Below are 27,116 nucleotides of genomic sequence, written 5' to 3' on the forward strand. Positions count from 1 at the left end.
TCCCCCTTACAGGGAATCACCCCAAAGATACGTGGATTTAGTGGAGCGGATAATAGTGACCCACCGCCCCACTGTCCCTGATCTCTTTACCTTGTTGTCTGGCCTTTTAGGGGCTGAAGATAAACGACAAGTCCTAAAAGCCGCTAGTGAACATTACGCCCCTCTACAGGCCACGGCAGCAGAATGGCACAATCCCGACGCTGCCTAGCCGTTGCCCCACGTGCTTTTGAACCTGACATACGAGGCGGACGCCAATAACCCACATGGCCTTATGGCCCTTAATCATGCTAGACAGGCCATCCTCCAGGGCCTTAAAACAGAAGTCCTCAAGACGGTGAATTTCCATTGGGTTCACCAGATATTACAGGAGCCAAAGGAATCTCCCACTGATTTCCTTAATCGCCTGAAGGATAGTTTTCGCCGGTGCACTGATCTAGACCCTGGCAATGAGGTTATCTTAAAAATGACCTTCATAGGGCAGTCAGCCCCAGACATAAGAAGAAAATTGCAGAAGTTGGAGGCCCCCACCGCAGAGAGCCTAGAGAAACTGATTCAGTTGGCCTTCATTGCATATGCGCTCCAAGATGAGGAAGAAGAGAAGAAGGAGGAGAAGAAAATGTGCTGTCAGGCACATTTATTGGCTGTCACCCTCCAGAGTCCCCCACGCCCCTCTTTGGGCCAAGACCCCCGCCCATGGCAGCCTAGACCCCTGATTACACGGGGAGGTTTCTGAGCACCCCTCGGGAGGGACCAGTGTGCCCTCTGTAAGCAAGTGGGGCATTGGTGTAATGAATGCCCCCGGAATCGGGGCCGCCAGAGCCCACCCCCATGACCCTGGAAGGGAGGGCCATCTCGTCAGATGTTTCCGGGGGAGGTAGAGGAAATGCCCAATTCCTTCTGATGTTCCTCCAGGGGTGGCCCTCTTCTCTCCTCCCCTGAGCCCCTGGTGGAGCTGGAAATTGGGGGAAAGTTATGTAAATTCCTTGTTGATACGGGGGCAAATTTCAATGTCCTCTGTGACGCTCCTTCCCAAGCATATTCAGGACGTCAGGTTCCCGTGACCAGGATATCGGGAGAAGATTGGCAAGCCGTTGTGACCACCCCCTTGCCGGTGGAGGGCCCCGGAATTCCGCCCCGAATGGATCATCCCTTCCTAATACTGCCTGAGTGCCCCATGAACCTCTTGGGCCGGGACCTACTCACTAAATTACAAGCAACTGTCTCCTTTTCCCCTAAAGGGCCCGTTTTGACATTTGCTCCTGATTGGTCTTATGTGCTCTTCCTGGTAAAGGGGACAGAGCAAGCTTAGCCCTTGATGAATTACCGATGGATTCGAAGATTTGGTATTCCAGAACCCCTGGATTCACCAAATTCGCTATCCCCCACCAGGCTAAACTGTTGCCTGGGGCACTGCCTGTTGCCATCCGGCAGTATCCCATTTTGCAAAACTCTAGGAAAGGGATTCAGCCGCTCATTTCCTTGTTTCAACAAACTGGATTGCTGGTAGCGTGTGAGTCACCATGGTCCACCCCTATTTTTCCAGTTCCTAAACCTGATGGAACCTGGAGGTTTGTCCAGGACCTGAGGGAGGTAAACGCCCGAGTGGTTCCCCTCCACCCTGTGGTTGCCAACCCATATACCATTTTGACCACCCTAACCAGGTCACAAGTCTGGTATATGGTGATAGATTTAAAGGATGCATTCTTTTGCATCCCCCTAGCCCAGGAGAGCCAGCCTTTGTTTGCCTTTGAATGGCAGGAGCCCTACACCCATCAGACCACTCAGTTGACCTGGACCCAGTTACCCCAGGGATATAGGAATAGCCCCACTGTATTCGCAGCGGCCTTAAGCCGAGATCTTGCAGAGTTCTTGGCTGCCCCAGCCTCCCTCCTCCAGTATGTAGATGACCTGCTACTAGCAGCTGAGATGAGAGAGGTATGCACCCAAATTGGGATTGGACTTCTGAACCATCTGGCTGAGCGAGGATACACAGTCTCCAAGGGAAAGGTCCAATGGGTTACCCAGGAGGTCCAGTACCTGGGATATGTGATAAAACAGGGCTTTCTCTCTCTTCACCCTAGTAACTTGAGAGCTGTGGCAGCCTTATAAGAGCCCCAAAACCTCAAACAGCTGAGATCGTTCTTGGGTGTTACTGGGTTCGCTTGTCTGTGGATACCCAGCTACTCCCTGATGGTTAAGCCCTTATACGGCTTGACTCAAAAGGATGTGGCATGGGATTGGATGGGAGAGCACAGACAGGCCTGGGCTGGCCTTAAAAATGCATTAGCTCAAACAGCAGCCCTTGTGCTTCCGGACCAGAGCCGACCCTTTTCTCTCTATGTTACCGAGCGACGAGGGTATGCCCTGGGGGTGTTGATCCAACACCTGGGGGCAGAGCGGTTGCCCGTGGCCTATTTGTCACAGACTCTGGATCCGGTGACCCTTGGTTGGCCCGCTTGCTTAAGGGCTGTGGCGGCCACGGCTATTTTGATCCAGGAGGCCCAGAAGATAGCTCTAGGAGTGCCTATGAGGGTGTACAGCCCCCACTCAGTAGCCACCCTGTTGGAACAGAAGTTACCTGCCTGGGCTACTGTGGCCCGGGTATCCAAATACACGAGCTTGATCCTAGAGCAGGAGAACATTTCCCTGTGCCGCACCAATCAACTCAACCCCGCCACTTTGCTGCCTGTACCCGAAGCGTCAGGCCAGCTGCACAATTGTCTCCAGGCCCTTGAGACAGTGGTGGGCATCCGCCCAGATCTAGTTGCAGAACCCCTCGAACGGGTAGATGGGTGTCTATGGACAGATGGGTCATCGTTTGTGGAAAACGGAGTTCGTCACACGGGCTTCACCATCGTTACTGAAGATGGCCTGCTGTATGGGGAAAAACTGCCAACCCATTTCTCCACCCAAGCAGCCGAGCTGTTGGCGCTCATCAAGGCGTGCAAGCTATCTGAGGGATTGCAAGTGACCATTTTTGTCGATAGCCGCTTTGCCTTCCTAGCGGCCCATATGCATTGTACTTTGTGGAAGGCCCGGGGTTTCTGCGGGCCTGATGGGAAGCCATTGAAATTCAGGATTCTACTGGAGGAAGTTATGAGTGCGATACGAAGACCAAAAGAACTGACCATTGTCCATTGTTGCAGCCATCAGACAGGGGACTCTTGGGTCTCAAAAGGCAACCGGGCAGCTGACTTTTTCACAAGGCAGATGGCCCGCGAAGGAACTACCCAAGAATCCCAGCGGATCCTGTCACTTCTCCCTTCCTTCCCACACGAGGACCTCCCGCCTCTTTATGATCGGCGTGATGTTTTAGAAAAGGGAGGCCGATGGGAGAAAGGGTGGTGGGTCGTCCGCCACCGGATCCAACTACCTAAACATCTCCTGTGGCATGTCGTGAGGCGTGGACATTTGTCCACACATTGGGGGCCAAAATCGCTGGCCCGATGGCTCCAGCAACAATACTGTAATCAAGGGTTGAGGGCCATCGCCTGCCGAATCTCAGCTGGGTGTACACTATGCCAGGAGAATAACCCCCGAGGTTCCTCCCCCATACCGTCAGGACACCTGCGGACTGCCACCTACCCAGGGGAAGCATGGCAAGTCGACTTCACTGAACTGCCGCGATATGGCAGGAACAAAAATTAGCAAATTTTTGTAGATATGTTCTCAGGGTGGATTGAAGCGGTTCCTACCTCCTCCCAGAAGGCCTCAGAAGTAGTGAAGCATCTGATAGAGGACTTAGTGCCCTGACACAGGCTTCCCAGGGGCATTGAGAGTGATAACGGCCCTCATTTCATGGCTAATATAGTACAAGGGGTTGTGAAAAACCTCCAGATCCCTTGGCACCTACACTCCGCCTACCGACCCAGGCCTCGGCAAAAGTGGAGAGGGCCAATCGTACCCTGAAAACCCAAATAGCCAAACTCTGCCAAGAGACGTCCCTTGCCTAGCTTAAAATCCTACTCCTAGTGGTAGCTCGTGTCCAAGCCTCGCCAAGCTCACAACTCGGTCTCTCTCCTTTTGAAATTCTGTATGGAAGGCCCTTCGTGTCGGTACAACAGAATCCACAGGCGCTCACGGGTGGGGAGGGAAACGTTTCTCTGTAGATTCGTAAATTGTCGCAGGTCCTGTCTGATTTACATTCCCAGGTTGCCGCTGCATTACCTCTCCAACATCTGTCATCCCTACTGTGTGTGCCCCTGGGATCTTGGGTTCGAGTGAAGGAACTAGATCCAGAGGCAACTGAGCCCAAGTGGTTGGTGCCGCAACAGGTTCTACTCAGCACCCCTACGGCGGCGAAAGTTGAGGGTCTTAAGTTGTGGGTATATTGCTCCAGGCTTAAGAAGGTTGAACCACCAACTGAGGAATGGCAGTGTTCTTCGTTGAGCCCGCTCAAACTTAAAATACAACACAGACATTCTGATACCCGCTCGACCCTAGGAGAACTCTTTAAAGGGCCTCAGTAGTGTACTTAACTCAGTTGGATGGGGCTTGAGCATCTTTACATGTGAGGAAGGGATAGGGGTTGTGGTGTGTTGCATGTTTCTACGTGTTTTTCTGAGGCCAGACTCCTTAGGCTTGTAATTTGGGCAAATTTCTGGGATCCTTCTGCCTTTATTGGCACCAGGATGTTCAAAAACGTAAAACCCGTGGGATGGTACCCCAACTTAGGGATCCTCCTCCGAATACCCTGGAACAGCTCGGAGTGCAGTAGGTGCTATAAGACTCAACGTATAGGGAGGCAAATCTATCGTACCTTCGAATATCATACCCTGATCCAATCCCCCTGCTACTCCATATTGGAGGAATGTACCGATAGTGACAAACGATACTATCAGGTGCAATTGAAGACCAGTACAGGGAGCGTTCATGGAGTCCAGTGTCCTAAACCCATCTTGGGTAACCAACACCCTTATTAGGCGTGTAAGACTGCGGGAGGGCAGTGAGGGGCTGGACAGCAAGTGCTCAGGGATATACAGAGGGAAAAGGTTGTCCAAAGGGGCAAAGCTAAACCTGGCCCCTCGCCAACCCAGAGATCCCCTCCACCCCAGCCTTGGAGGGAATTGCTAGAAGAAATCCGTTTACCACCCCCCGAGAAGAACTTATATATAGATTTGGCCCAGCGTATAATCCAAGCCTTAACCCTTACGTCCTGTTGGATCTGTGGAGGTTTAACCAATGGAAGACACTGGCTGTGGCGCCCCATCCCAGTAGACCCTGATGACCTTAACCTCACCTTGGCCCAGAGGCATCTTACAGGACCACAACAATGGCAAGTTGATCCAGGGATTGAAGGCCTGCACTGCATCCAGCGGGAAGGGAGGGTCCACGTAGGATCGAGTTCCTGTAAATTCACTCTCGTCACCGAGACCCAGCCCCAGAACGCCACTTGGGTGCCGGAATTGGCCAATGAAACCACACCCTTTTGCCAACTCCCCGATTAGCTACCTCTGGGCATCCCCCTGGAACTTGTTGATACCTTGGGATGCTCCCCCGGGGTTTTACTGGATTTGTGGGAAGGAGGCTTTAGAGCAGTTACCTAAGGAATGGGGAGGGTCCTGCTATTTAGGGGCTCTAAGGCCTAACTTCTTCTTCCTTCCTTGGAACAAGGGAGGTGAGTTAAGGGTCCCAATCTTTGACAACCTTAGGCGAGCTAAACATTCTGCCCCCATTAGCACTGATTTAATGGCGGGAGGAAGGCAGGTCTGGGGAAAGGACGATTGGCCGCTGCAACGTATCATTCAGTATTACGGACCGGCCCCTTGGGACCAGCACGAGATAACTTATGGGTACCGGACTCCTATATATATGTTGAATCGTATCATTCGGCTCCAGGCAGTTTTAGAAATCATCACCAACTAAACAGCCAAAGCGCTGGTACTGCTGGCCCAACAAAGCACCCAGATGTGCACCGCAATCTACCAGAACCATTTAGCCCTGGACTACCTCCTAGCAGAAGAAGGGGGCGTATGTGGCAGGCTCAATCTCTCCAATTGTTGCTTGGAGATAAGACGATAATGGGAAAGCCGTAACCAATATAGCAGATAACATCAGGAAGCTGGCCCACGTGCCGGTCCAAACATGGGTCACCAAATGGCCTGCTTGGTGGGGCAGCATTCTCAATGGGGCTTGGTGGGAAAAGGTTGCGTTCATCCTCCTCTGCGCAGCGGCAGGGCTCCTTTTTCTCCCTTGCATAATCCCTTGTTTTATGCGCCTAATCACCCATGTGGTCCAAGGTATGCAATTTGCTACTATGCCCTTGGATCCCAAGACGGCCGCATCTGGGAGGGGCACGCTTACGCTCATCAGGGCTCTACCTCCAAGAGATCCCAAAAGGATGCCCAAAGATGTCCAGCGGATGTTGCGACTACAGGGTTCTTGTAGATCTGTAGCTCTCTCATAACCGGACAAGCATGTCCGGAAAAAGTAAAAGGGTGGAATGAAGAGCCGGTCTAACTATTGCTATCTCACTTTTGTAATACACTTGCACTGGGGACAGAGGAGACAAGCAGATTGCTGTTGAACAGGGGCGAAGACCTGAGGGTAGCTTTGTGATTGGACCATGCCACCCCTCAGGGGACATGCGTCATGTCTCAGGCACGTATAAAAGCTCCCAATACCTCCACCGTGTGTGTGTCATGCGGTTTCCCAAGTGAAGCCTGTATTGAGCACCCAGCAGTTTTTTTGATCAAATAAACAGTTGTTGATGTTAAAAACTGTTGTCTGAAGTGTCTATATTGGGAAGCAAAGGTACTTCAGACGTTGGGACCCTACAGAAGGTTGCAAGTCACTGGGGTAAGTCTCCCCCTCCCACGCACCCTCCCCTAGCCCCTCTGCACTCGCACCATGCCAGCCACTTGTGCACCCTCCCCAACCCTTGCCACACCTCCCTTGCACCCTTGTGCACCTTCCCTGACCCACGCCTCACGCGCTCCCCTCACCCCCTCGAAGACCCTCCCTCACACACCCCCACACCCCGTTGCTCCCTCCACCACCCAGCAACAGCCACTTCTCTGCTTGCTGGCCTGGGACTTGCAACTTCCTGCTGGCTTCCCCATGGACTTTGGTTGTGGGAAGTCGGCAGGAAGTTGCCTTGCCTAACGACCATGGGATTAGGTTAATGATGGCAACCAGGGCTGCAGGGATTGCTGTCACTAAGCAATGCAGTTGCTCTTTACGACCACATTGCTTAGCAATGGAAATTCCGGTCCCAATTGCCGTAATAAGTCAAGGACTACCTGTACAGTATGGTTTTCCTGAGCTTGTTTGTCTACTGTAAGAGGGCTATGTTGTTTCAGGCAACGTTATTTCTCTAAATGTGGCTAAATTTTGTTTCACTATTTGTCAAACACATTGTACTTTGACCAAATCAATTTTATAATAGTTTTATTACAATTTTTATTTGCTGTTCTCAGAATTTAGTTTCCTTTTTAATTTGTTAATAACCATAATATTATATTATGTTATTGTATTAAAATACAGTAATCTGACCACAGGATCCCTTATAAATTCATAAAACTACACAGGTGCTTTTGCAGATGCAAATTCTCCAATAAAAAACCCCTTTTTACTACCACCTCTGAAAACCAGGACACAGTAAGCTAAAATTTAACTCCTACCTTCAGTAAGAATACAAAGCATAAATTAAATCCATTAAATGGAACACACTGCATTTAACTAATACCTATTATTTCAATTTGTACAACCACCCCCTCACTAAGTAACTCAGGGCATTGGTGGCTTAACTATTTCACAAATCCTTCATGAAATAAAATTATCTCAACAGTTTTCTCTAAAAGTATTGAAGAAGGGGCAACATCTATGGCTAATTCAGACTGAATCACTGACCAAGAATAACTGCCTTTTTATTTTACTATTATGTATTATTTCCATTTCGAGGCCACAGACTCCATAGCAACTCCTGTCAGCTTACAATTATTATTTTTTTTTAAATCTTCAAAGGCTTATGTTCGTTTACAGGGTTCAACAGGCAGAAGCCTAACAGCAGTGTTTTCCAACAGGGAGAAAATGAATGGAAAATTTGTACCCCCCGTTTCTTGAACTCTCACTTCCATTCCCATCTCCATCAGCCTTCCTAGTCTACATGGCCAGTGGTTCAACATTAGAAGAAGCATAGGTGGCCCAGCCCTGATATAAAAGTGGTAGTTCTAGGCACATAAATATAACCCTGATATAAATGCGGTATGTAGCTAGACACATAAAGGGCATTTGCCTCGTTAAGAAACGCAGGTCAGAGGTTCTGGGGCTCCTTCCACTGCCCGGGGCTTTTACGGACACCTTATAGCTCCGCCCTGAGCGATCCCAGAGTATAACCAGCCTGCGCAAGCCCTAGCAAGGATACTTAGTATGTCGCCTTTAAAAACTCCAATTTGTAATCCCTTATATTTAAACATGAAGGTCCGGGAAACAACTCATCCAACCAAAATAAACTGAGTGAAACAGCTCTTAAAGCGCCTCTTCCAGGTCCGCTTTCTGAACAGCCTGCGCCTGTCCTCCACCATCCCATCAGCCTCAGTGGTGACGACTCGTGAGCGTGGCATTTTCAGCAGCTCCTATTTCCTTTCCCGTGATGCTTCACGTCCCAAGCGGAATAGGCGCAAGATGGCGGCTGAGAGGCAGGTGGCGGGGGGCAGTAGCGGCGGCCGTGGCGGTAGTGCGGGTAGCGGCGGCGCTGGTTCCATGGCTGTTCCGGAAGATAACAAGGAGAATGAAAAACCCAAGTCCGGTGACCTTGGAGATAGCCTGGGCCTGGAGAGTATCCTACTGGTGCTTTGGAGTGGAGGGCGCTAGTGGAGACGTGTCACTTAAGCCAAAGGGCGAGCCCTCGCCAGGCTTCTGCTTCTGCAGTGAGGAATTTCCGATCTTCGCTTATATTTTCGAACTGCTTCGTCTTCCTGAATTTCGAGTAGTGACGAACGATTTATTGGCTGACTTCGAAGTGGAGGGATAGGCCCCCACCGAAATAAGCATAGAGGGAGTGTAGTGCAGGCGTATTGGAGGTTAGAGACTTCCTTTAGTAATGGTTTAAACCAGGCAAGAGGCAACTGTATTTCTTTTTTGTTTGCAAGGCATTGCATGAAATAAAAACTCATTGGCCAAGTTTGGGATTCTATAGGTAATAGATATGCAGACTGCCCCTGATTTGTAAAACAAAGCAACTGGGTGTTTAAACTAAACTCATCACTGAAAAGTTATGTTTGATTTTTTTTTTTTTTGTGGAGTTACCCCAAGGTAAATGTAGGCATGTCTGTATATGGAAGGAGGTAACATATGAAGTCTCTGCATGCAGTTTCTCAGAAAATCGTTGAGTAGGCAACAACAATTCTGTTTATAGACCTTTCATGGGAAATAAAATAAAATGAAATTTATATAACAGATAAGTTTTGTTCTTATCACATTTTAGAGTGTGATACAATTAAATGTATTCTATCCAGTTGTAAAATAAAATGCTGCACAGAAATAATGTGACCCTGAAATGTTAATTTGGTAAACCTTGCAAATATCTTAATGAGAACCCTACCGTAATATAGTCAGTGTACATGACAGTGATATGTAATGTTAATCTGTAATAATTCTAGAAATTTCTGAGTTCCCCAGGGTATATAGCTTACCTTTGGATAGTGATTTTGAAGCTAAAACTAGGAATGCATTTATATTGGCTTACCACTGAACCTAGTTAGTGACAGCATGTACAGTATAATTTTATTAATAATTTCCAAGTCCAGAAGTAAATCACTATTTTAAAATTGCATCAGCTGCTAAATAACATATTTTATTCAGTTGGTAAAATTGTAGCCGTTTTTGTTCCAAAGCCAAACAGGCAACAAAAGCTTGTAGACTGAGAATATATGATTTTATGTGATTTGACTGTAAGTTATATTGTCAGAAGTTTCCTTAACAAGTCTTTTAGTTCTTCAGATTGTTAAAGAATCACAGCAGCAGCATGGCCTACGTCATGGTGATTTTCAGAGATACAGGTTAGTATGCAAGAAATGATCATAGAAGTTATCGGTTGAACAATAAATGCATTTGTTTTTATTAACATAAATGAATGCTTGTTATTTCAATAGTTATAAATGATGCACTTGATTTTAGAGAAAAAAAATTAAAAGTAGAATGAATTAGATGAATTTTTAATATTGCTTGGAGTCAGGTGGCATATAAATTTAATAAATAATAATATATGTGATATATTTTTACATTAAGTATAGTTTTAGAAAAGTGTTAACCCTTTATGTTTATGCTATACGTATTTTCTCATACACGGTCATTGGATGAAAGCAAATAATTTGGAACACTGTATGCAAGTAGGCTGAGAACTCTTGTGTAATCCAGGCTTCATCTCATTAAACCACTTCCCTGAAAAACCACCTTACTGACCATGTAAGTTGCACAGACAGTATTGCTCCCTGTGCAAACTGAAGAATCTGGCACATGTGCACTGGAGGAACCTAATGTTCTTGGTAAGCATATCTGTCTCTGGTCAGTCATTTCCGATCCTTGGTGACTGCCTGGACTAGTCCCTGCAGTTTTCTTGGCAAGATTTCAGAAGTGGTTTGCCATTGCCTTCTTCCTAGAGCTGAGAAAAAATGACTGGCCCAAAGTCACCCAGCCAGCTTTCATGCCTAAGGTGGGACTAGAACTCACAGTCTCCCAGTTTCTAGAAGCCTGCATAACTTTGAAAATAGGTTTTATGCAGATAACATTTCACTGGTGTTCAACTGTGAATCCATTCAAGAGTAGAATTCTATCTTAAAGATAGTTGAGATTTCCAGTTTGTCAGTTTCTTCTGCAACTGCCGTCTTTTACTTCAAGAATCGATACATGAATTGACTTATTTTGGTTTGGAGCCTATCTTCCTCCATGGTCATATTTTTTACTGAATGACTTTCTATGGGTTTCCTATTATTTTTAAATTGTCCTCTTATTGTACAGATTGCAAATGTGTTTTCCCTGGGACAATATTTTTTTTAATGGGAGAGTAGGGAAAGTAGAATAGAAAACAAGTATTACTCTGAATAAGAACTAACCATTTATTTTATGTTCACCCCTTGAAGAGGTTATTGCTCCCGCCGACTAAGGAGGCTCAGAAAAACTCTTAACTTCAAGATGGGAAATAGGCATAAGTTCACAGGAAAGAAAGTAACACAAGAGCTGTTATCTGACAACAGGTACTGGGAGATTCCATAACTGCAAGATATAATGGGCTGTATCTAGCACCTTCTTTTTAACCAACAGAATGGGTCATGCTGGTTTATCAGATTCCTGTACTCTCTCCTGTTCCATGAACAGAATGATCTCTTGCATATCATTGCATTTATATCCAGCTGCTCAGTTTGTATAGCCTTTTGTTGCCAGGAGAAAATATAGAACTGTAGCAAGCCTCAGTTTCCTAGTATAACTTTGGAATATGAAGATGAAGGCAGGAGGCCCAGCCTCTGTTTCTCCTAGAGACTCAGCCCAGACTTTGTGTTATGCTTGGAGGTCAAGCAGGCTTCCGTTTCTGAATTGGAGATGGGAATCATGTCTGTTTAACTTTCCTCTGTACTCGGAGAAAAAAGGGGACAGCATCTTGAACAAAAGAGAGAGAAACCAAATTTCAAAATGATATTAAAATATGAAATGTTAATAAAATAAATTGTCCAGTGTCTGTGAACACTTTTTCAGATACAGAAAAATACATTTTTTTTACAGAGAAAACTGCCTTTGTGTTCCTGAAGTAAATCTTTGAAATGCTGTAGGCATTATTTTCTTTTAAGCATTTTTAGTGTGTTTTGAAGCTGTTTTGATACCATAAAATGAGCGTTCCAGTCTGTGCTGGTGTTGCTGGAATGAAGTATTGAGACTGGTAAATGCAGTGTAGATCATACAGTCCGACCTCTAGTACACCATTCAAGATGCCTATATTGCCTTCACCATTAGTGCTACACTGTTGTGCTAAAATGCAATTGTCATCTGGATACAGTATCAGAAATATTATACTTCTAAAATGTTATTGATGTACATATATGTACAGTGTCAAAATCTTCTATCAAGATAATAGACAAGTAAAGGCAAAATCGGTCTTCACGAGATTGTAAGGATAAAAGAAGGCTTATGGTGGGAATCTCCTTCACCAGGAATTCTGAAGAGAGGATGAGATATAAATATAATCATTCGGTTGGTAGGAAGGGACTTTGAATAGGTCTGACCAAGATTGGCTTTAGACACTTGATTTGGGAGTATAGGAACAGATACATGTATTTTCTAGTTCTGTTGAAATTCTCAAGGGAAATGAAGATAAGTGTTTGAATAATTTTAATTGATCTTATGCCATAGATACTTGCTCCTGATTCTTATGGATGCTGAAAGAGCCTGGAGTTATGCTATGCAGCTTAAGCAAGAAGCCAACACAGAACCCCGCAAACGTTTTCATTTGTTATCTCGCCTACGCAAAGCAGTAAAACATGCTGAGGAACTGGAGCACCTCTGTGAAAGCAGCCGGGTGGATGCCAAGACAAAGCTGGAAGCTCAGGTTACTTCTAGCTTTTAAAACTTTTCTAAAAAGGCAGAGAAAATATGCAAAAATTCATTTCTTAGTGGACGATTGAATCTAAACTGTAGATGGTAAAAGCTCCTGTAAAGAATACAGAAAAATAGAAAAGAAAAAATTAAAAACTCTTATAGCTAATCATAGGCAATCTGTTTGGACACAACTCATAAACTATTTCCAGAAGGGCCAGTCTTCTGCTGTGTTATTTTATATGGAAGAAAGAGAAAGAAAAAAAAAACACCCGTATAAAATCTTACAATTACAATATACTAATCAATTGGGTTGTACAAGACTCTATGCCTGAAACAGGTTAGTCCATTCTGCAGTCAGAATTATCAGTTTCAGGGTCAGGACATTTTGATAGAATTTTTGCATGTCTTGTGAATCAAAACTAGTCCTATATATAATTCAGGTCACAACTTTTATGCACTTCAAATCTACTGCTTCCTCCTGTAACTTGTAGCACATCAAATATAAGAAATTAGATGTGTATGTTCATATGAAACAAGACTTATGCGTATGGGTTTCTTCAGGAGAAGTAGTAGTATATAAATATGTCCATGTGCTTTATCATGTAAGAGGTTGATACGCAAACATTTGGGAGGTTTTTCAATGTTCTGGAATTCCCAGTATTAATCTGTGAGTGTGTAACATATATCTAGCACATTTTGAGTTGAATCCAAGGCTTTCTTCTACAGGTGGGAATATCTCCATGCTTTTTCCCCTTGCAACCTCTAATGTGGATCTCCAAAGCAAATAGTTGAGGACGGGGATCGGTGAGAAGGGAAAACCAGTAAAAAGTACATGCTAGAGATGTGACATTTTGCTTGTGAAATAGACTGCTCAAACATTTTGAAAGTGTTTTGAATTCAAGCACAAAATGTTTCATGCTCAAAGGAGATCTCCTTTGAATGCAGAATGCTTTCCAGATACTTATTTGTATTTGATATTGGTATATCTCATGGTGTTTGCTGATAGCTGTGGGAAAAATCCAGATTCAGTAGGCTGCCAGTTACAAGGCCGTACTGTTGCCCTGCCTATCATCCACCTCCATCTTTCTTGTAGGCATACACAGCTTACCTCACAGGTATGCTCCGATTTGAGCATCAGGAATGGAAGGCAGCAATGGAGGCTTTCAATAAGTGCAAGTGAGTTTCAAGTTTTTTATTTCTGCTTCAGTAGCCTATTAAATAAAGAGGTTTTTTTTCCCATTCAGATTCTTCTGGATGTAGAATTTTTTTCCTCTTGAAAATTTTTAAATTCATGTCATACATCTCGCTCCTGTGCAACCTAATGATGAAGCTTAAAAGCTCAGTGTTGTTACAGTAACCCCTCAAATAGAAAGAAACCGTTCTTAATACTGTAAAGTGCTGAATATTTAGTTTCTACTTTCCTATTGCAGAACCATTTATGAAAAGCTGGCTAGTGCATTTACAGAGGAGCAGGCAATATTATATAACCAGCGAGTGGAAGAAATATCTCCAAATATTCGTTATTGTGCTTACAATATTGGTAAGTAAATCAAGAAGAAAAATATGTTGAAAAATATGTTGAATATATTAGTAATAATTATTCTCAAACAATTTCCTGTGAAATGAATGCATGAATTAGACTGAATGCAGAATATTCTTCAGTGTGATATTTGTATTAATTTAAACAAGTTCAAGCTGTCATACTTTTTGAGAAGAGCGTGCAAATGTGCAAGGTGACAGTTTTCAGTTTAATGGGATTCTTAACACTTTTTCTTCCATCATTTATTCTATCCTTAATAAAAAAAATAGCAACATCTTTTCCTTCTTGGAACAGGGAAAACATACAACTTTTTATGGAAGACTGCAAAGAAACCTTCCCTCAAATTTTGGTCTTTTGCTACAGATTACAGTCACAGATTACAATCACATGCATATATTTTAACGTATATTGTAGCCCAAAGCACTAATGCTTGTTTAGATGTATTAAATACATAATTTAGATATGCTTGGCACTTATCTGACTGAGGTTTTTGGTGTGAAGTGCAGATAGCAGCCCACAATATACTGATACTCTTAGCTTCTTGCAAGTTCCTGCCTATTTAAATAGGTTAAAATACATGTCTTATGATGCTACCACCCATCGTGCTATGAGCTTTCTTGAAGCTTTGCAATGTGTTTTCATTAAGTGACAAATTGTAGTGCTGGATGATAGGCTCAGTGTATTTTGTCACTTGTTTCTTAGGTGACCAGTCTGCTATTAGTGAGCTAATGCAAATGAGGCTGAGAACTGGAGGCACTGAAGGGCTTCTTGCTGAAAAACTAGAGGTAATTAATTCCACACTTTTCCCTTTTGAAAGAATGGCTACTGCTGCCTGTTTTAACTTCTATGTCACTTTTCTTTTAAGATACCTAAAATACAGTGTAAAAACCCAAAGTTCAAAATTATCTTACAAAATAATATTTTGAAACTATTTTAAAAATACAAATCAATGCTGCAATAGCTAAATTGTAACTGAATAGTAGGGATAAGAAACCTTTGACTCTCCATTGTCACATCAGTTCTGAATACCCCAGTCAGTAGTCAGAGATGACTAGAATTGCAGCTTGAAAAAACTTAGAGGACCACAGATTCCACACTTCTACTGTTAAGAACAACAGGAGGTGGGAAATACATAATTATACAGTTAATGTTTTCATCCTCTTCTGTAAATCAAATACCATCTATTTAAAATAGTGTTATATCTTCCTTGTGGGTAGTTTAAAAGAATAACATTTCCTTTGTTTCCCCTAATACAGTTAATTCATTTGTTTTCATCTTAAGCAGTTACCTGTTCCTTCTGTGTAAAAGCACATACAAAAAGTTCTGCCTATACATACATAAATGCAACATAATTTTAGCAAAACAGAAACACTGAAATGTTACAGTGAAACCTTTTAACTGATTAATCAGGTAATACTTTTTGTCCTCTAGGTGATGACATTATCACACAAATGGTACTATTTGTGCAAAGTTGCCATTTTACAAATTATATGAATTGCAGAGGAAATTTAGTCCACTGCATGCAAACTCTGTTGCATTTGTGTCCAGCAAGGTTTCACTGTATTTAAAAAGACAGGAAGTATATGGGCTGCAGTTGAAAAGGCCACATGCTGTAGAGTTTGGTGTGGCCTTCACATGAGATGGAATTTGAGCCAGTGTTTTGTCTGCTCATTGCAACTGCTAGCAGAATGGTTTGTCATTTTAAAGCTTGTACTTTTGAGGATAATGCATTGCCCGTCTTCCACTTCAGTTTCTTGCCAACAACTTTTTGATGGGTCCTTCATAGATTTATTTATGAGGCTTACAGGCCACAACTTTTGGTAGTAATAGTCTCTCCTAGGAGTTTCTCCTGGAAAATGCTTTGTAGGTTTGAGTGTATATTAGAGCTGCAGAAAGATCTTGTACTCTAGTAAGTATTGTGGGACCATGCTTACAATTTTATACTTAAATTCTATACCAGAGCTTAGATTATACCTCAAGTAGGCACTACCGTAAGTTGTGTATAAGTGGGATAGGTGTATGTCCTGCAGACTTGAAAGATGCAGTACTTGCCTTCTTTAAGCATGTAGCTTAAATAATATTAGGGAAAGATGGGTATGCTTGCAAACATGCCTTTCTGTATCCTGAGAACACCCAAAGCAAACTTCCCTGCCTTTCCTTCTCTTCAGTGGGCCACCTAGTGAATCAGTTATGTGCACGTTTGCCAAGAAGTACCCTGTTGGGAGTCTTTGAAAGAGATGACAGTGTCCCCAGGCCTTATTCTTCACAACAACTTTGATTGCTCTTTCCATATGAGGCAAAGGTTTCTTTTCAATTTTGTATGTGTAAAATCAATTTAAGTACATGTTTTCTGGTTATTCCCTGTCTTTATGGTAGAGCTGGGTATAAAATAACCAGGATTTGTGATTGCAGTAACTTTGAAAGTTAAACTTCCATACTTAATGGTTGTATATTACTTATTGTACACAGTAAGAAAAATCTATTATGGAAAACAGATGCTTCCCATCAGAGTGCCAGACCAAAATTTCTTTATTTTCCAGTCATTAATCACACAGACTCGAGCAAAACAGGCAGCCACTATGAGTGAGGTGGAGTGGAGGGGAAGAACGGTGCCTGTGAAGATAGACAAAGTGAGGATCTTTCTGTTGGGGTTGGCAGATACTGAAGCAGCTATTGCTCAGGTAAGTAGACTCTCCTGAAACCTGTGATTTGAACCCTAAGCAAGGTCCTGTAGTCTTATGTGTGGCTTGGCAGCTGCACTGTTACATCCTTATTTTTATACAAAGGGGGAAATTTAAATATAGTTTAATTGTATGCCTGTATTTAAATTCATTTGTCACTGAATATGGGCAAGAAATCATGCCAGTTCAGTTTATTTCATTATGGTCATAGACTAGTCCCAAAGTAATTCAAAATTAAAAAATACAATTCCCAAATAGGGAGTAGTGAAAATGAACAATTTAACAGAATAAAATGAAAAATAAGTAATCAGCTTGTTTATGTAAAAAGACTCTGAGAAGCTGCTTATTGATATATTACGGTGAATACTCTAGACAACAAAGCAGTATTTAGCTGCATTTGGTGAGAGGGTCAGATTGGTCAGACAAGTGAAGATAAAATGAATCTGAGCAACCAGGACCTTTGTCTGAAAATGGGAGTAACAGCTCATGGCACGAAGCAACATAATCAGAACATGGCCATTGTCGTTTGGCTGTTTGCCAACAATTTGCCATCAAATACTGTAATGGGGAAGGCCCTGGCCCCTCACTCCTGGTTTGCGTGGATGGTAATAATTGTGAACGTTGCCCTGGGACATCTGAAAGAAGAATGCTTTCAGTATCTTTCCAAGCAGAAAGTTGAAACTCATAGATTCCATATTTAAAAGAGTAACAGCTTCTGATCCAGGTAGCTTAAGTTACTTGTTAAAACTCTTAATCTTGTTCAAGAACATTGTACTCTCAGTTTAGATTATTGAGTAATATGCTATTATTTACCTCTTCTGGTACTGTAACTTTTTCAAAGCCTTATTCATGTAGCACAGTCTGCTTGCCTGCACGTCTTGGAAGGCAACGGGCTAGAAACCAGGAGACTGTGAGTTCTAGTCCCGCCTCAGGCGTGAAAGCCAGCTGGATGACCTTGGGCCAATCACTCTCTCTCAGCCCAACCCACCTCACGGGGTTGTTGTGGGGAAAATAGGAGGAGGAAAGAGTATTAGGTATTTTCGCCGCCTTGAGTTATTTATAAAAATGATAAAGGCAGGATAGAAAAGAAATAAATAATATACCACAAAATCTTGAATATTTGCTAATTTCCTCCTTTCCTTAAGGATACCTTGGAAGATGAATAGATATATTAAAAAAGGAGGATATATTCATTTTTATATAAGTACAATAATAAATATCTCATTGCCTTTTGGTTCATTGTTACTATTCTGGCGTTTCCCCTTTGCATGTCTGAAGTTGAAATGATCTCACAGGTGGAGCGGTTAAACTCGTCTGGCCTGCCTCTGCAATTATTCAGATTTAGAAAACTTAACTTCCCCTGAGTACTTTGAAAATTATGGACTTATTTTTGAAGTTTGTTAATCCAGTTAACATTTGAAGGATAAACAGCTATACATTGAAAGGATGTTCATTAAAGCAGTTTTTAAAAAACTCTATCCTAAAATTGTGATTCTCATATTCCAGTATGTTTTCTGCAGATCTGCAGAAATTAGTCAAAATTCTAAGTAATTGAATTGTAGAATATAGCCAAACACATGATCTATAAACAATGGATCTAAGTACTTTAATCTGACAAAGCATTAAATATTACAAAACGCTAATGAATACCTAAAGCTATTCTGACTTTAGGAACATTCCTTTCCAGTCCTAGATTAGCAAGTAGAAAAACTGAGGGAAAATCATCCACAGTTTCCAGTTCCTAATCTGTCAGAAGAAATAGTGCTGTTGGGTTTGAAGGAGGTTTTTTTTGTGGGAGGTAGGAAGGCAAATAAAACCATAGGTTATCAACAACAAAAAGATTCCTGACAGTCTGGTGGCAATAAGTTACCGTTTAAGCATCAGAATAGAACGTACACTTCGGAAAGTTCTAAAATAAAATGGAATTGAACCAAAATAGAGGAGGTTTGTAATCTGGTTTATTGGGAAAGAATATGAGATGGAGCTTTTTATCCAATGATCCATGATTTTGTGTATTCTTGCCAACAGTCTCCCTGCACTATTTTCTGCCTTGATTGTGCTAAGTAGAAGTTCTTGGTTTTGTTTATTGTTCACACTGTATTAAATTTAAGAAATATTAACAGAATTATTGTGGAAGTATTTTTTCAGTAATCTGAAGATATTAGTTGTGCCTTTTCTGCTGTATTGTAGAAATATTAAACTGTAGACTTAATCTCAACAGTTTATCGATAAATCTCACTAATATTGCACGTGATGCAGCATGTTTGTAAGACTCATTGGTTGCAATGGTTAATGTAAGTTTTAGTCTCTTTTGATTTCAGGAGACAAGTAGCAGTGATTGAAGAGATTTTATATGTTTTTGTGCTACTTTATTTAGGCAGAAGAAGAAGAAACTAAAGAACGTTTGTTTGAATCTTTACTGAGTGAGTGTCGGGATGCAATACAAGCTGTTCGCGAAGAGCTGAAGCCAGATCAGGTGGGCATAAAGTATAAGGTTTATGCCTTTGAGTCTCCTTTGGATAGAAAGGCAGGATATAAATAAAACCATTTCTGAGTCTGCTTGAGGAACTATTTCATGGTAGGTCCTACAGGATTCTTTGTGAAGCTGTAATGAACTGCAGCTATCCTACAGTTTTGTTTACATCCAAATGTTCTTTTCCAAAATAAACGAACTACACCTAATGTTCTGTTTCCTACAGAAGCAGCGGGATCACTCTTTGGAAACAGATTCTGGAAAAGTCACTAATATTCAGTATCTACACAGGTAAGAGCCTTTCCAGAGACCAGAAATGCAGGACTGTCAGACTGAAATCATGCAGAGCTTGGGAGTCGTCTCACTCTCTTGCCTGCCTGGCTCATCTATTAGCAGCTTTGTAGGCATTCAAGTGATTTTGAAATGACTTTTAGTAGAGCAGTTTCTTGAACTCTGCTTTCTAGTTACCTGACTTACATCAAGCTGTCTACAGCAATCAAGCGCAATGAGAGCATGGCAAAGGCGTTACAGAAGGCACTCCTTCGTCAGCAGCAGCCAGAGGAAGATGGCAAGCGTATTCCTCGACCTCAGGATCTGATACGCCTTTATGACATCATCTTACAGGTAATCAAGTAAGGAGTGGTTTAGCAGTGAAAGGAGAGGTTGACAGTTCCAGTTTTCTTCTGTCTTTAATAAGGTGATTGCAAAGCAGATGGCATGCCAATAAATTGGCAGTGTATTGTTTTGGCAACATCAAGTCATATTACTCCATTGAATGCTTTGCAGAAATGTTGAAAATAAGGAGGTTTTCTGACCTTTTGCGTCATGGCAAAATACCGTATTGCTTGTTCATTGCTTTTAGCAGGCCCCAGAAGGTCTGCTACTCTTTCAGGCAGGCTGTCCCAGCAAGGCATGATATCAAATATCTCTGATTTGCACTGTTTTTGACATGCAGATTTTGCACAAGAATAGTAATTATTTTAATGGGCATTAAATACAACAAACACATACTTTACTTTCCTAGGGTCACGCATGCAGTTGCTTCCTGAATAATTTTTATAAATACAGGTTATTTTTTGGACAGCAAGTAAAGGGTGTTACCTTGTAAGGAAATTACAGTATTTAAAAATAATGCTCTGGTTGTTTCTGTGCTACTGTATCAGTTTGTTATACAGATAATACACTCTGAAGCGAATGGGATTCTTACTTGATCACCCCTGTCAATTTTACTTATTTATTTATTTGGATAAAATATATATTTATTTATGCTAACTGTTAGATCAGAAGCTTATTTACATTCAAGGGCTTTTTTTTTTTTTTTGTCTTCTCATTTTGATCACACTGAAGAATCTGGCAGAATTGCCGCAACTTCCTGGCCTAGAAGAAGATAAAAGCTACCTAAAGGAGATAGCAATAAAGACATTGGTGTATAAGGCTTACAGGTAATTCCCAAACAAACAGCAAAGTTACTTGTTTAGTCACAATCATACAGTGGCTTGGACTTGAACAATGCTGTAATGAGCAGCAGGAGAAAAGGTATTTGTATTATTCCATGAATATGTGTGATAGTGTTAGAAGACAGCTCTGCTACTTCTTATTGTCCTGGAGGTGTCATTACAATATATGCAGCATGAATAAGGAAGATAGAGATTCCAAATTATAAAAGGAATTGCACAGAAATATTTACAACTAGAAAAACTCTGAATTTGGAGTCACTTTTCTCATGCTGATTTCTTTTTTAAGCCAGATTTATATGAATTGAAGAGTCCTTTGACTATTATAATGGATCCAGGATTGAGAACTGAGGAGATAGCAGAAGAGGACAAGAAACTGAGTAGTGATTTCAGAACCGTAGGAAACATTCCAGTTATTTCTGTAGAGACAACCATTTCATTGCCTCTCCCCCTTCCCTGACTTAGTTCCTCCAGGCAGTTCAGAGGGGAGGATGTGAAGTGGGAAAGACTGGATGTGAATAGTTTCAAGACAATTGTGCTCATAGTATGTTGTTGATACTTAAGCAGTTAATTGAGCCATAGTTTACTAATGCGCTTGGTATGGTCTCCCCTTCCTACTAGGTGCTTTTTCATTGCACAGTCATATGTCCTGGTGAAAAAATGGAGTGAAGCTCTTGTTTTGTATGATCGAGTGCTGAAATACGCCACCGAAGTTCAGGCTCAAGCTGGGACTAACAAAAACAACCTAAAGGTAGGAAGCAAGTTACGAAGTATGCATTTACAGAGTTTTAAGGTGATGTAGGTAAGGGTATACATATTGAAATTGATTATACTCTGCTAGCTATAATGCATATTTCTGATTCATTTGTTGAAACAAATAAATAATTACCAATTTGCCCATTTTTTAAGACTATAAAATCAAATAATTTGGACTTGTGTCTAGACAATGTATACACGGTATAGAGAGAGAGTTTGTTGCTGCTGCTGTTGTTATCCCACCTTTTATATATATATATTGGGCAACTCAAGGCGGCATACGTACCAATACTCCTGCCTCCTATTTAACCCACAACAAAAAAAGAGAGAGAAAGAGAAACATGAGTTTTTACATTAGCAAACCTAGATATTCAATTTATTAGGTAAACTTTATTTTCAAACATGCAATTTGGCTTTTTATCTCCAGATGATTAATATTCACCTAATACTGTATTTAAGGTATTGCACTAAAGACTTTATAATACAATGTATTCCTACAGTTGACTCCCTAATACGTTTCTGAAGTTGTAGGAAACATCCCAGTATGTTTGCCAAACAGAGGGCAAGAGTTCTTTGCAACTGTTCACTTTTACTGTGGGTAATGATAGAAGTTATTTTTTGTGGGTATGATAAAAGTTATTCTAGGTAACTTTCTAGTTCCTGAAAAAATTGAACATGGAGGAAATACAAAACTTTACTAAGAATATGTCTTTAATGGAATTGTTCTGATATTATATAGGAGCTACCTGATGTTCAGGATCTGATTACTCAAGTAAATGCAGAAAAATACTCCTTGCAAGCAGCTGCCATATTGGGTAAGTGTGACTTTCCACACATGTTGTGTGGAAGTTAGAGTGTACCCTCAGTGGCAGAGCCCTTTAATGGTCTTGGGGCTGTCACTCCCACACAGTAGTTTTGGGGAAACGCCTTCAAGGTTCAAGAGGCAGGGTCTGCCAACACTTCAGAATGGGCAGCAGCAGTGGCCTTTTTACATGCAAAGTTTTATTTTTTCAGTGGTTTGACTGGCCCATTCTGGAAAGAAAAGTAATCATTTTCTACTGCCCACCAGCTTATAGGGAAGAAAACATAGGCTCAACGGAAATTAAATAGTTATAAATTAGACTTTAAAACATCCTTGCCTCATTCTTCTTTTTTATGTTCACTCCTCTGCCAGTTATATTGATTCTCTGTGTAGACCATTGGGGGAATAAAGCCTTTTCCCTTTGACTCTTTTAGCCAATATTGGCTCATACTCCGTTTGTCTCTTGCCTTCACTGCTGCATGTTCTGTTTACATCTGTTCGTCCTTTCACATTCTAAGACTTCTCCTTTCTATCCAGAATTCTGCCACCAAGAAAATTACTTATGATACTCTTTAGGGCCATAGATTACCTCAGAGATTGAAGATGAGCTCCTTTCCAAGTCTGGTAACCTTCTGTTCACTCCTCTCTGATGTATTGCTCCCTGTGAATTTTACCACTGTCATCAGTTCAGAAATTCTGCTAGCTCAAATTACTGTCCTTTTTCCTTTTGTGCCAATTACTTTTTCTCTAAAACCTACCTTTTATCGAAATTCATTAGCATAAGCCTACAGTTCTCATTTAATCTAAGTATGTATGACATACTCATCCCTGTGTCAGACTTAGATTGGAACTATCCATTCCTTGACTCTTCTCTATGTTGTTATACTGTGGATATTAAGGAGGGGTTATATATCTAGATTTCAAATTGGAACAGGATAAAAATTGGGTATCATTGCATCATTTGTATTTTAAGGAGAAAGACTGTGACTTTAAGCATTATCATAAATTATAGATAACTTCATTCATTCATAGACATATTCTTAAAATGGAGCCTTATATTCTTATTCTGATTTGATTGCCTCAAGTATTTATCTGACTCTTTCAGATGCCGATGACAGTCAAGAGGCAGAATCTCCATCCCAGGTCAAAGATGGCAAGGTAAGCTGCTTTCTGTAGGTGGTGATGTGGAAAAAACACAATTTCGGAAGGATCCTAAACTTTTTTTCTTACACTGTAGTGTATTGAAATACAATTTCAGTTACACAAATTAGAAGTATGATGACAAAAATCTTTAATTGTCCCTGTTTAGTTACAAAAGTGGTTTTTTTCCTTTTTTTTTTTTTTTGGCATGAAAGAATGGGTTTGTTGAAACAATGGAAAAGAAGCTCAGGAACAATCGGTTAAGGGGGAAGACTATTCAGAGAAAGGCGACAGAATTCCTCCTTAATTATGCTGTTTTGTTTTTGAAAAGCTAACATTACAATAGTGAAGAATTAAAAAAATAACCAGAAATTTAGAAAATTCCCTAAACATTAGATACATCCATGCTGCGTGATGGGAATCAGAGCATTCTGTCTATGCATTTTAAACAGATAATTTCAGAGAAAAAATTTACAAGACAAAAAGCTTGGCAAAAATCTGCTAAGAGATTTTTGAAAGTTGAAGATTTAGCTACGTGATATGATAAATATATTGCATGCAGCGGCTCTTCTATGTTTCCTTTATGTGAATGGAAGTGGAGGGCAATCTTGATCAAGACTACTGTACAGGACAAGGGAGACTGAAATTTTCCATTGTCTAGCTCTTTCTTCATACACACCACTGGCAATTGCAGAGTCTAAAAGAAAAGAAAGCTTTATAGATATTAACTCTTTCTGGGGTTAGGGGTTCTGAGAAGCAAGTGGTTGGCCAGTGAGGGGGAGAGAGTTAAGCCTTTTCTGCTCCATATATGGTGATCTTTACCAGAATTGGGCTTCTTCTTACTTAAAACAGAAGAGCTGCTTTGTGCTACATATTTAATGTATCATGTTGCTTAGTCCTAATATTAACCAAGTATTTCCAACTCCATTAGAAAGGCCTTACCCTTACATTTGGTTTCCTTTTCCACATTTGACCACCTGATATTTCCACAACAAATTGGGATAATTTTCTGAGGCTTCTTCAGCAGCTATTCATAGATGTCCATAATTGATGTACCTGCTTCATTACCTTGAATGTATTATCCAGAAAGTTAAACATTAAGTTTCTGTTATTAGACTAGACTCGGTTTTCCCATCAGTGGCAAGTTCCAGATGTCTGGACCTCAACTCTCAGAATTTCCAACCATAGCCATGCTGGCTGTGGAATTTTGGGAGTTGAAGTTCATTTATTAGGGAAATGTGCAGGTTGAGAAACCTTAAAGTAGAGTGTTAAGTAGCAGGCTTTGTCCAAATAACCCAATTCTTGTTCCTGTCTGCTTTCCTTTTATATCAAGCCACTTTCTGAACGATTTGAGACTTTCTGCCTGGATCCTTCTCTTGTCAGCAAGCAAGCAAGTCTGGTGCATTTCCCTCCAGAATTCCAGCCAATACCATGCAAGCCTTTATTTTTTGACCTGGCTCTCAACCACGTCACTTTCCCACCCCTGGAAGATAAAGTAGAGCAGAAAGCAAAAAGCGGTCTTACAGGATATATCAAAGGCATCTTTGGATTCCGGAGTTAACCAGGGCTTTTTTCATGCAGAATGTTCCCTTTGTATTGGGGGAATCTGCAACAGGTTCAGACGTTACCTGCTTGAGTCTAAAATCCACATGGGAGGTTTTCAATATTTTTCCAGTATTCTATCTGTCCATCCATCTGATTTAGTAGAAATATTTCAATCTGAGAACATAAAAACATGCTCTTGTCTGAAGCCACATCTCAAACTGAAGAAAACACCTGGAGTCTGAATCCACTTGTGCCCAGTGCCTCAGGCAGGAACAAATGTTCATTTTGTAAGGATCATTTCTTTTTGGTGCCTGATACCACCAATTTAATTTTTAAAAAGCTAACTCAGTCCTCTGGAGCAAGACAGCAGAGGGAAATCAAAGGCACAGATTTTTATGGGATTGGATTTCCTGAACCAGAATCTGAGAAAACTCAGTTAAATCGATCCTTGTACTGCCTACCAAGTTTAACATTCACTTCCCGCCATGGATTGAAGATCAGAGTTGATAGATATGTTTAAAATCCATGTAGTAGATTATATTACAGGCTTTAAAAAATCTTCTTATATAATCTTTCCTTTAAAAGGCACCACTTCTCATTATGCTCTTAGAGGATTTCCCTGAGAACCTAAAGAGCCTCAACTTCAGAAAACTATTCTCCATTTCTACGTTTAAAGCCCTTTTAGTTTTTAGTTTTCCCCATTCGGCTTAGCTGAAATTGGCAAATTGGAAAGGGTGCTTATTCTGTATTTTTCATCCTTTCTGAAAATTACACTTGGTGGTTTTAAATAGTCCACTTAGTGAAGAATCAATAAATTGAGCCACTGGAATCTTAAGCAATAAAGGTTTTAGTCAGATATTAATGGGTACCTTTTTTGTGAGCATTCAGAAGTGCTGTTGGAATCCCAATATCTTAATGTCAATATCATATTTTCCCAAAACGAAACAAAAATGGCTATCCAGATACATCTCTTAAATATGTGTTCTGTTTCCATGCGCTATATTATTAGTCTTAAATGTAATCTAGTTAGTCTGAAATATTACTTGGGTCAGGTAGTCTTTATCTTTTAGTGTTCATACAGCACTACATTTTTTGTCATACTTTGTTCCAGTTTTGCTCTGCTGTTTCTTGGCCTTGTTAAAAATAGTATTAAAATTGGATTATTCAGTTAGGAATGTTCCACAAAAACAGTTCCTCTAGCATCGTGCTAATACACTGTAGAGAATGATAATTTCCAAACTAAATTGGGTGTAATTATACCAAAATTATTGGAACTGTTTATCTTGTATGAAAAGCTATCACCATTCTCATTAGGATTTAATTGTGCCACTTCTGTTTTAAAATATGTATGTGAAATGGACCTTCTGGTCTATTGGGAGAGTAGAATTTTATAGAAAAACTTATTGTGGAGAAAAAAGGAAGTGAAAAATATTTTTTACTGTATAAAGTGATTAAATTTGAGAGAGAGAGGGTGTGGTAAACTGATGATTTGTCAGTTCACTTAAAAACTTAAATGGAAATAACAGATTTGACTCAAAAAACATAACTATGGCCCAGTATCATTTTTGGCAATATGTCTATTAGTATTTTGTGGATTGTATTTTGCTTCAAACTTTCTGTCCTGTTTTTGAATTAAATCCAGTAATTGTGTTCTTAGAGGTGCAATCCAACTTCTTTTTTGTTTACCTCCCACTTCCAAACCTTTGGGTAACTGGTACATTCCACTCCACTGCTCTTGTCTCTGCTATCTTAAATGGTTTAAAAAAATTGTTAAGATATGGCACAAAGTATATTAGAAAGACAGAAAAGAACTCTTTAAACAATAAAGACTTATTCCTGCCTACTGCCCAGTTTTAAACAATTCAACTGCATGTTATGCTTCCATTTTGAAGTTTCCTTGCTGGAAAGTTTGAAGAACACCTTTGCAAATACTGTAGTGGATTTCTCAAGAGAAGCAAGCAGATTACGTTGATTGTTGCAACAAAAATGTATATTGTTGCCACATACAAAGATGTTGACACCACCCCCACCAACATGCACCCATTATAAGTTGGCATGTTGTAATACATTCTTTCATGTACTTGGCAGGAATATTTTGAATCTGCTGTTCTTGAAGTATCTGGATTTTTTCCTCTGTCCCATGCATCTCTGTTGAATGCCTTCTGTTTAGTTGTCCTGAACTGATGTGCTTCCCCAC

General features: G+C 41.1%; 2 protein-coding genes across 2 annotated transcripts; both read left to right on the forward strand.

Annotated features, from left to right (window-relative positions):
- Positions 1 to 271: 271 nt before the first annotated feature.
- On the forward strand, positions 272 to 3,648 carry LOC134490039 (uncharacterized). The gene is given in 4 exon segments (XM_063292923.1): positions 272 to 623; positions 735 to 1,285; positions 1,390 to 1,935; positions 2,320 to 3,648. Coding segments are annotated over 4 exon segments (2,778 nt in total).
- Positions 3,649 to 8,603: 4,955 nt separating this feature from the next.
- SRP68 (signal recognition particle 68) lies at positions 8,604 to 26,575 on the forward strand. The gene is made up of 16 exons (XM_063293043.1): positions 8,604 to 8,779; positions 9,935 to 10,001; positions 11,082 to 11,195; positions 12,343 to 12,538; positions 13,622 to 13,704; positions 13,959 to 14,068; positions 14,771 to 14,853; positions 16,609 to 16,749; positions 19,127 to 19,225; positions 19,449 to 19,513; positions 19,687 to 19,846; positions 20,570 to 20,664; positions 21,298 to 21,427; positions 22,172 to 22,247; positions 23,340 to 23,392; positions 24,708 to 26,575. The coding sequence occupies exons 1-16, from the start codon at positions 8,626 to 8,628 to the stop codon at positions 24,933 to 24,935; spliced, it is 1,854 nt and encodes a 617-aa protein (XP_063149113.1). The 5' UTR covers positions 8,604 to 8,625; the 3' UTR covers positions 24,936 to 26,575.
- The last annotated feature ends 541 nt before the right edge of the window (positions 26,576 to 27,116 follow it).

Source organism: Candoia aspera, chromosome 2 (genome assembly GCF_035149785.1).
Source record: "Candoia aspera isolate rCanAsp1 chromosome 2, rCanAsp1.hap2, whole genome shotgun sequence".
NCBI classification, from domain to species: Eukaryota; Metazoa; Chordata; class Lepidosauria; order Squamata; family Boidae; genus Candoia; species Candoia aspera.

Excerpts from the sequence above, each read along its gene's own strand:
- SRP68 (XM_063293043.1), top strand. The coding sequence starts at position 8,626 with ATGGCGGCTGAGAGGCAGGTGGCGGGGGGCAGTAGCGGCGGCCGTGGC. Across the intron at positions 8,780-9,934 it reads AGATAGCCTGGGCCTGGAGA|TTCTTCAGATTGTTAAAGAA; the intron begins GTATCCTACTGG and ends CAAGTCTTTTAG. Across the intron at positions 23,393-24,707 it reads CCCAGGTCAAAGATGGCAAG|CCACTTTCTGAACGATTTGA; the intron begins GTAAGCTGCTTT and ends TTTTATATCAAG.